Consider the following 9921-nt stretch of genomic DNA (forward strand, 5'->3'; position numbering starts at 1 on the left):
CACACACACACACACACACACACACACACACACACACACACACTCACACACACAAACGCACACAAAAAAAATCCTCACTCTGACTTACTCTCTCAGCAGGAATCAATACTAATCATCAGAAATGAATGCAGTACCTTGATGTATTGCTTGCGGTTGACATACATGTGGACAATTGAGCGGAATCGCACCAAACTGTTTCTCATTTTCACATACTGCTTCCTAAAGAAAGGAGTAGAAAAGGAGGTCATATGAATTTTTCTCTTACACAGATTAATTTAATATTTTCAGACACAACAAGCTCAAATCACTCCTCTGCTACCATATACTTTACGTGCATAGCCTAACTCAATGCTACAGATAGACCTATGCAAGCCGTCCACATACATAAGTTTGTCTGTAATTGTGTGTTTTAATAAATCCTGTTCATGTTGTTGAGACTTTATTACCCTTCCATTCCTGACACTGTAGTTTAATGAGTTCATACACTTTTTTTTAGTTAATTCTACTGTTTGCCAAATGAAACACCTATTCCAGTATTAACAGTTTTATCTCTCCTGAGCTTTTAGGATTTGTATGAAGTCTCTTACCTGAGGAGGTAGCCCCGGCACCAGGCCTGAAACTTGATCATCTTCTTACGGAAGTCAATAAATCGCTTTCTGACGAAAAACATTCGGGTGTAACGTTGCAAGGTGAGAGCAGCGAGCTGACGCGATCGCTCTCTTTTGCATTCCAACAGCTGGTAGATGTCCTCCTTTAAAAACAGCTGCATGCACAGARACGTTAACATGATGCTACCTTTGATTATCAGTGTGACATAAAAAAATAAAATAAAAATATAAATAAAAAACGGGTAAATGTGGCAACAAAAACTGGGGCTGGAGAACTGAATGACAATTAACAGGTTTAGGTTCGATAAATGATCCCACCTTAGWGACACCAATGTGGAAAGCTCCCGGTCGGAGGGGACACAGCTTACTGAGCAAAATCACACAGTTTTCGCCATTTGCTGCTGGAAGTTCTCGAATCCCCACTAAAGACTTATACCTGAGGAAGACACACATTCACATAGAAGTGTTGACACGTGACAGAACATTTGACTCAAAGGGTATTCTGGTATATAAAGGAGTTCATGGTCTGCTCTGGTGTCCAGGTCTCATGGCAGCAGAGAAGGCCCAAAACATCAAACCTGCACCACCGTGTTTGACAGCTGGTTAAATGTGTCTGTGCTGATTTACTGTGAGGTTTTGTTTTGTTTTTCAAAACCAACACAGCTAAACCAGTCAAACATGCTAGCTCAGTAAGTTTCTGATTGTACTGTTATGTACATTTAACCATTCACGAGCTTTTTGTGAATTGACGATTTAATCAAAACTCCACTCCTAACAAGTTTGGCAACTACCACGAATGTTTTCTTCTTTTAAATAATCCTTTTCAACAGTTAATAATAAATGAAATTTGCTTAAAATTTGTTGGCAACAATACCTTTCAGCTTCAAAACTTCTCATAAGAAAATTAGGATTTTATTTGTTATTTTAAGTTATTTTTAAACTATTCCATGTTCTGTGTGTATAGTACCTAAATAGGAAGACATAGAATGACATTCTGACAGGATATCCCTCTCTACGGATCCTGATGGTCTCCAGGACTCCAGAGTGTCTCAGCTGACTGCCCACCAGCTCGTCCTCAAACACACCTGATWGCTACAAACAGATAAAAACACATAAATACACTAATTTACACAAATGTCCACCAAGAGGTCTGAAATACAGAGTCCAGGCCTACCTTCATGTTATTTGGCTTAATGCAGCGAACAAAGAAAGAGTTGCACCTGAAATAAAAGCACAAACGTGAGTAGTGCAGGTAATATGTGGTGTTGTACGAGCGACGCCAGCGCTTCACCTCTCCATCTTTTCCACCAGCTCCAGCAGCGACTGCTGGAACTTGCTGCTGACGGTGGGAGCTTGGTACTTTCTGGTGACGGAGCTGCTCTTCCTCATGTGACCTCCTCTCTGCTGCCCAGTGGCCTCTGCATGAGCCAGGAACAGGTTTGACACCATCTGGGATCCAAATCACACACACACACACACACCATGTTTACACACCTTTCTACAACTGTATCACACAGGTTAGCCTGGGCTCTTCACACACCTTGTTCCTGCTCTGAATGAACAAGTCCAGCACATCCTGTCGGACCTGATCGTAGTTCTTATCGAGGAACTTGTACACCTGCATCAGTGACATCTTTATTAATGTACCATGTTCAAGAGAAGTCTTTCCCTTAATTGTTTAGCTTTTATCATCTACGATGAGCACTTATCTCTGATTAGGCAGCAAAAATACCTGGTAGGTGATGCGACCAGCAAAGTGCTTGATGGTGAACTCAGGGAGGGGCATCTTTGGCTTCTGATACAGCGGATTGTTGCCGTGGTGGTAGTGACACTTTTGGAGAAAAGTGTGGTCTGTTGCCTGGCAAATAAAAGAGCACATCCTTTGGTTCAGTCTTATTTAACCCATGCAGATGACAGATGTCCCAGGGTTGAATGTTCCTCACCTGAGGGAAGCAGCTCTGATCATCCAGAATCCTCAGTATCCCATGAGGCTTTGCTGCAATGAGGTCAATGCAGGGTTGGTTGTCGTTGAATGTGATGTCCTGCCATGGGATCTGCTCTCTGCTGTACTCCTCCTACACGAGGAGCCAATACAACACAATGTTACCTTTTTTTTGCAACAATCTCACTTCTGCCATTTTATGTGTTGGTTTCTACCACTAATAAGTGCCCACACTATATAATATGGACACCAAGGCAGGCCATTTTAACATAAAATCTGCTTTGTCTGACTATCTGTAATTACATTCTAGATATCTRAAAAGGAGGTTTGACTAGGAACAACTACATTTTGACCATCCTGAAGGGTTATTTAAGATTTCTGCATTTACATTCTGATACAGAACAATACAAGATATCTCAAATGACATCACTGGATTCATCATTTGAAGGGTCACACATCCATAATTACAATTCAWKGTGTCTCAAATGTAATTATGATGAATCAAAATAACATTTTGAGATACTGCATCTAAATTAGGAAATTGYGCGTATAAGACCCCCCTGAGCTGTCCAAACTGTTGCCTGCATAATTTTGCATGGTTGCAATGACAAAATATAAATTATTTCTGTTGTTTCATGTAGAGCAGAAGAGATAAAAGTTGTGTTAAAACACAAGAATTTCAGTTGGACTGGCCTGACACTGCAAACCACCAAATAACAAATTAAAGTAAGACTCGTGGCTCAGTGAGGCTAAAATGACTTGAAAGATTTCCACCAAAATGCTGCATAAATCTGTGACGTTTTGACAAGTCAGAATAATAAATTCAATATATCTTGAATATCATTCTGACTAGTTGAACTGTTAAATCAAGATATCTTAAATAGAAAAATTTTCTAGATGAAAAAAAAAATTCAAGATATCTTGAATTCATTTGGAGATGTCTTATGAAAAATTGTAACTGGTTAAAAATGCAGTTCTAGATGTCTATAATTTAGATTTGCCTAGTCATTAGCTGCTTTCAAGATATCTGCAAGTTTATTTGCACTTGTTAAATCTTTATTTGTGATATCTCCAAATACAATTAAGGTATCTTTAAATGGATTCATGACTAGAGAGAACAAAAAATGAGATATCAGGAAAGCTAATAATGATTAGTCAAAGCTAAATTAGAGATATATAGAACTGTATTTCTGACTAGTCAAATTTCCTTTTAGTATATCTTGAATTGGAGCCTCCAAACAACTTAATGGTAAATGAGAATCTGGTCATAAACCAATTTCAAACATCTGGAATAAAGGCGTGGTGAAGCTGATTTTATGTTAAAAYGGCCTGCCATAAGCACACGGGGAGAACCTCTGAATAGGTCATGAAGAGTGTGTGTTCACGTGTGTGCACTGCAGGTGTGACGAGGACTCACCTGTTCTTCTCTGAATATGATCCTGTTGAAGAAGAACTGCAGGTACTCGTTTGCATAATTAATGCAAAGCTGCTCAAAGCTGTTAAAGGCCAAATCCTGCAGACACACACACACAAACACACACAAAACATATAAAAAGAAACAAAGCTGATAATTCTTTATGTCACATCTTAAGAGCAACCATTCAGGAGATAAACGTTTGCTGTTTGAGGCTGTCTCTTTAAAGTCAAACAAGCCCTGCCCCCCAAGCCTGCAGACCGGTCCATTCTAGTTTGATAGGGGGTTACTGCTGTCTAGCAGCTCAACAATGTTTTATTTACAAATTAATTAAAACAACAGRAGACTTGTCCATCCAGCCTTACATRTTGGAGCCAGAGTATAACCCAGAGCCAGAGGAGAATGAAGTAAGTCTGTGGCTTATTTGATGCAATAKTAATAGTAAAAATGTAATAGAAAATAGAGAAATCTGAATGGATTTAAAAAYATTACTCAGAAAGAATATAAWGATAYCGACACAGCACCAGAATAGACTCCAAGTAACACAAGAAAATACATTTAAYGACTAAAAAAGTAGATTTTGCATTCAGGAAGTAGAACCACACAGTGGATTAGTGGTTAGCACTGTTGCCTCACAGCAAGAAGGTTGAGTTTAAGCTCCACATTGGGCCTGGGGTCTTTCTGTGTRGAGTTTGCCTGTAGACTTAGTGTTTGAGTGGATTTTCTCCAGGTACACGCAATCCARAAAAACATGTTTAAGCTGCCTTCAAGCGCAGACCTCAAGTGTAAAAGAGATCTGTGTTCTCAGCGGGATTTTCCAGGTTAAATAGAGGTTATTAATAATAAAAATAATAATAATGGCAAGATACTCTTTACAGCACTGGCAAAGCACACACTAAAGATCATTTAACTCATACCACTAAGCCCCGTAAGAATGCCACTTAAAGTTAAGTTTTAGTTTTTGTTAAGTCAAGTGAAAGAAAATGATTTAGGATTTGAGTCTCAGTTCGTTAAAATAATTCCTCTTGTCTATTTTGTTGTTGTTGTTGTCATAATAAGACGTGCGTACCTCGAATCCATAAATGTCCAGGATGGAGATGGAGTGGCCGTGTTGGCGGGGGTACACCTGAGCGTTAATCCTTTCTGTTAACCAGTGGAAGAGAAGCGAGTACAGAATCTTGGCAACAGCATCTCTAAACAAGAGAGATTTGCAGATGAAAGTTAGGAGATGAATCCTGCCGAAGCTGGCGTCAGTCAGGTTTGTCAGAATCGATTTGCAAAAGCCAAACTTTTTAAAGATGCAGGATCTAGAGACTGAGAATTTCAATGTCATTAAATTGTTTTAAACAGCGATCTGTCCATCACCTGGCATCAACAGCATTTTCCACAGTCAGAGGGGTGTAGATTTTGTCCCTCATTGTCTCCTGTAGAAAACACAGGAGCAACACTTTTAATCAGCATGTTTTAGTTGGAAAAAATGTTATATTATAAAAATATTATTTGCTTTTACTTCTTAAGCTTTGTTAAATATATAATTCAATAAAAAATACATTTTTAAGACGTTGAACTGTTGTGAAATTTTGAGCCAATCAACATCTTGTACCTGTAGTCAGCACTAGTGTCAATCATGRATTTGGGACCCAGGTGTTTTATTTGTTAGGATTTTACAAACATCAGGTTAGGGTTAATATTTTGAGAYTTGTCATGGGTGTTTGTTTTTCCTATCAAGATGATACAAAATGATGTTTTCCTGCAACTTAATCTAATCAAAATCATAAACTTTCAAAGATTCTGTCATATGAGCAATGTCTAAATCAGCAATATTTTTATTGCATGTAAATTAATGGTTTACTATTCCTTGAAGAAAAGCGTAATACCTGCAGCTTTTCATTAGAGAATATTAAACTGACACTGTGTTGAAAACTGATWGWGTTGTGKTTGTTTTGAACAAATCTTTCAAATAAAGTTAAGGGTAATGCTCTGAGTATGTGTCCTAAATGACCATCAGCTACTTTCACACAAAATTTGAGCTCATTGTTTGTGTGGAAAGATTTATTTCCGAATCCATCCAGTTGTTCACAAATATTTTTGCTAACACTACAAACAAAGAACACACCCAGACAAAATAAAAACCCATTGTATAAAATGTATAAATGTTTCAATAACCAGATACCACACAGCAGAAGCATATATGACCCCTGCATGTACGCAAAGCACCAATGCACCAKAACTCTAGAACTAACCAGAACATATTTATTGTTTTCGGAGGGGGTCTGGAGTCGGGGTGCTCATAGGTGGGCCCAGTGGATAGCCCTTGATCAGAGCTCCTATGTTGAATAGTTTTTGAGTTATAAGCAATTTTGTATGTCCAGACTCCCCCTTTTTAGGTGGAGCCCCCTCCTCAAATATAGGGTCTATTGTAAAAACCGTTAGCTGGCGCAATGTAGGTCGGACACAACTGCCGGTGCATTACTGCCAAATTTCAAGTTGATCGTACAGCCGTTTCTGTGCTACGGTTGACCAAAAAATGCTGAAAGAAAAATAAATAAATAAATAACTAAAATCCTTTTCATCCATTTTCTTGCTCTTATCCACGGTCAGGTCATGGGGGCAGCAGCCTAAGCAGAGAGACCCAGACTTCCCTCTCCCCAGCCACTTGGGCCAGCTCGTCTGGGGGAATCCCAAGGCTTCCTTTTTCCATTTTTTTCTGTATTTTAGCTCCCTTTCAGCTCCTCCTCTCTACTTCATTAATTCAAGAGGCAGAGACTTGTGGTCTGATCAGATAAAAAACACTTTGAGACCTGAAAGTCTCACTTGCCAACATCCACTTATACCTCCAACACACACAAACACACGCTAAAAATCACACACCTCCRACATGGGCAAAGAGTGGGTATAACTGCCTCCTCTCCTGTTACATACTCGCCACTGGTAATTAGAAATTAAATTATGCAAAAGACGTGTGTACGAGCGTGTGCTTGTGGAAGAATTAACCAGCACCGTGATCCAATGCTGTGCTGTTAGTGTGTCCCCGAGCCTCTTATTTCTCCTCTTGTCGCCCTCGTTTCCGATCAGACGATGACCAGAACGAGTGGAGTCACATTTAAAACTGGGCTGATGAGAGAAAAGGCTGGATTTGACTCCAAATATTTGTGTTTTTCCCCTCAGGATTTGGAGTTTGCTTGTGGATATTATTTTTTAAGGAATATTTCACACCTGGACAACTACCATTCATTGATACTGTCAGCTGGAGAGTCCTGTGTTGCTCCTCTCCCTGCACTCAATCCAACCATAATGGATATTAAAGGAAGAACCCTTTTACTGAGGAAAATTTTCATTTTTATCAATGGGAGGAATCTTTTTATACAAATGCAGCTTTTGTTTCTCATTGGATTCGAAGRATAGTGTTTGGACTGAAAAATATAAATACAGTGTTGCACAGAAAAAAAGAATTGTATAAGATTTGTAAACTTAACATGATTGCCATTCATCCATTTTCTTCTGATTATCAGGGGTCAGGTCGCGGGGGCAGCAGCCTAAGCAGAGAGACCCAGACTTCCCTCTMCYCAGCCTCTTGGGCCAGCTCATCTGGGGGAATCCCAAGGAGGCCAGCCGAAAAACATAGTCCCTCCAGCGTGTCCTGGGTCTTCCTCTGGGCCTCCTCCCAGTGGGACGGGCCAGGAACACCTCACCAGGGAGGTGTCCAGGAGGCATCCTAACCATATGAACCACCTCAACTGGCTCCTCTCGACGTGGAGGAGCAGCGGCTCTACTCTGAGTCTCTCCTGGATAACTGAGCTTCTCACCCTATCTCTAAGGGAGAGCCCAGACACACTGCAGAGGAAACTCATTTTGGCCGCTTGTATCCGCAATCTCGTTCTTTCAGTCACTATAAAGCTTGTGACCATAGATGAGAGTAGGAACGTAGATGACCGATGAATCAAGAACTTTGACTTCTGGCTCAGCTCTTGCTACACCACGACAGACMGGTACAGCGCCCGCATCACTGCAGACGCAGCATCAATCYGCCTGTCGATCTCCTGCAACATGGTTGCATTAAAGCAAATTTTGTAGCCATTKTTTTAGATTTCATAGACGTGTTGCTCTCTAAATAAWTAGGAGAAAAGCTTTTTGCCCAAAAACATGAGGCACTACTGGGATCCTCCTACAAACGCAGGGGAAGCATTTTACAAGATGTTTAAAGTAAAGAAACTGTATGCTTGGCTCTGACAAGTACTCCTATAAGGAAATCAGGAGAACAGAACAGCAATGGAAGCAGATYATTGAAAGCAGTTTGTGTCTTTCTTGAAGGATGAGTGTCTCTTTTGTGTCTTCATAACCCTAAGCTTGAAACAAACACACGAGGTCGGCCTACTGCAGGTCAAGATGAGACCAAATGAAACCAAGGAATCTGTCAGTGTTATAATTTAAAATCCAGTCTGGGAAAATAACACATATTGAGTTGTTTTAATACGGACCGTGACTTTGTAGGTGATGGCTTTCTGCAGGCCTTCAGGCGAGATCTGCAGCAGCTCTGCCACCACTCGGATCTCCTGAGCGCTCACTACTGACGCCACCTCCTGGCCATCAGCCTTCAGCACAGCAGGAAGAAAGAAAGAAAGGAAAAAAAAAMCTGATCTAAAATCACAATGTTCTCCTGAGTTTATTTTTGGTTTAAAGCATTTTCACATATCTTCAGGGGACTTCCACAAATTATTTTCGTACATCCACTGTATGTTGTTGATGTATTCGTTGTACATTTTTCCTATTAGATTATGAGATGACAAAAATAACACTTATTAGCATGTAATTAAGAGCGCCGATGYATGAAGACTTTTATTTCCCCTTCCTCGAAATACATCAAAACACGAGGCTAGATCAGATATGATTTTTGGTTGCAGAAAATTAACAAAAACACAGCCAATATATTCCACGTACACAATGGGATATTGTTGAAACTCAAGACAAACTTAAACATTTTTTGAGCTCCATAGCACTGCCATACTTTACAGGAGAAACATCATTTAAAGTTATGTGATGATGTCACCCACTCAGATATTTGCAAACTCTTCCTACTCACAATTCAGATCTTTCTTATGAAGTTAATTCATCAAAACGTAGGCATTTTTGTCTTTGATCACCCGGTGTTTGTCTTGCAGCTACAGGATTTATTGTCTTCTTTTCAAATCCCCTCAGAGTGAAGCAATAAGTGAACGTTTTACCTCATGTCTTTGAAAGTAGACATTTCCCAGGTGCAGGATGGATGAGAGCACTCTGAAGATGGTTGACTGGTCGTCTGGAGTGAAGCGAAGAGTTTCCATGGCGGAGAGCAGACGGTGGAAGTCATCAGCATCATTTTTTCCCTTTATCCCACAATCCCCTCCCTGTGTTAAGAAAGATAGATAAATCGAGAGAAACATGGTCACCCTGAATACTAAGAAAAGGCAGCCCTTAAGCAGCTTCTTACCTGGTTGAGGTAATAGTAGGTTTCAGCTTCTTGCAGATAGAAACCCTGCTTCTGCTGAGAGGGAAGACCTGCCAGCATCTCGTAGAAGATGTGATAGTTCCTCTCATTTTTGGCCTGAAGCAGACAGAAACATTTGCCTCGGTAGACTCAAACACACACAGAAAACAAGCCTGTCTCKTCACATTCACACGTCTCACCTGGAAGACAATACGGGACTTTTCCAGAAGATACTGAGAGGTTATGGCACCGCTGATCTCACCACTGAAAACAAACAAAAAGACAGGAAAATGAAAAACATAAGCAGAATTATATCAAGAAGAAGATAAAACAGGATAAATTGGTACTCACTCCTCCAGAAAGACCTCTATGTATTTTCCGAAGCGACTGGAATTATCGTTCCTCACAGTTTTGGCATTTCCAAAAGATTCCAGCAGAGGAGCTGCCTCAAGTATCTGTCAGGAATTCATACAGGTTAAAATGTGTTATATAT

The 9921-nt window shown here is 40.1% G+C and overlaps 1 protein-coding gene across 1 annotated transcript in view; it reads right to left on the minus strand.

The window, feature by feature from the left end:
• myo15aa (myosin XVAa) overlaps window positions 1–9921 on the minus strand; it is a 68588-nt gene that overhangs the window by 29573 nt on the left and 29094 nt on the right. Inside the window, exons 8-24 of the mRNA XM_014006906.1 lie at window positions 9780–9883; window positions 9629–9692; window positions 9432–9545; window positions 9187–9348; window positions 8443–8556; window positions 5330–5388; window positions 5034–5157; window positions 3968–4063; window positions 2552–2683; window positions 2341–2466; window positions 2149–2226; window positions 1900–2057; window positions 1783–1828; window positions 1576–1700; window positions 927–1044; window positions 588–763; window positions 135–219 (exon numbers count right to left, since the gene is read on the minus strand). Coding sequence (XP_013862360.1) covers window positions 135–219; window positions 588–763; window positions 927–1044; window positions 1576–1700; window positions 1783–1828; window positions 1900–2057; window positions 2149–2226; window positions 2341–2466; window positions 2552–2683; window positions 3968–4063; window positions 5034–5157; window positions 5330–5388; window positions 8443–8556; window positions 9187–9348; window positions 9432–9545; window positions 9629–9692; window positions 9780–9883 — 1881 coding nt within the window. The remainder of the gene's footprint in view (window positions 1–134; window positions 220–587; window positions 764–926; window positions 1045–1575; window positions 1701–1782; window positions 1829–1899; window positions 2058–2148; window positions 2227–2340; window positions 2467–2551; window positions 2684–3967; window positions 4064–5033; window positions 5158–5329; window positions 5389–8442; window positions 8557–9186; window positions 9349–9431; window positions 9546–9628; window positions 9693–9779; window positions 9884–9921) is intronic.

Source organism: Austrofundulus limnaeus, unplaced genomic scaffold (genome assembly GCF_001266775.1).
Source record: "Austrofundulus limnaeus strain Quisiro unplaced genomic scaffold, Austrofundulus_limnaeus-1.0 Scaffold38, whole genome shotgun sequence".
In the NCBI taxonomy this organism is placed as follows: Eukaryota; Metazoa; Chordata; class Actinopteri; order Cyprinodontiformes; family Rivulidae; genus Austrofundulus; species Austrofundulus limnaeus.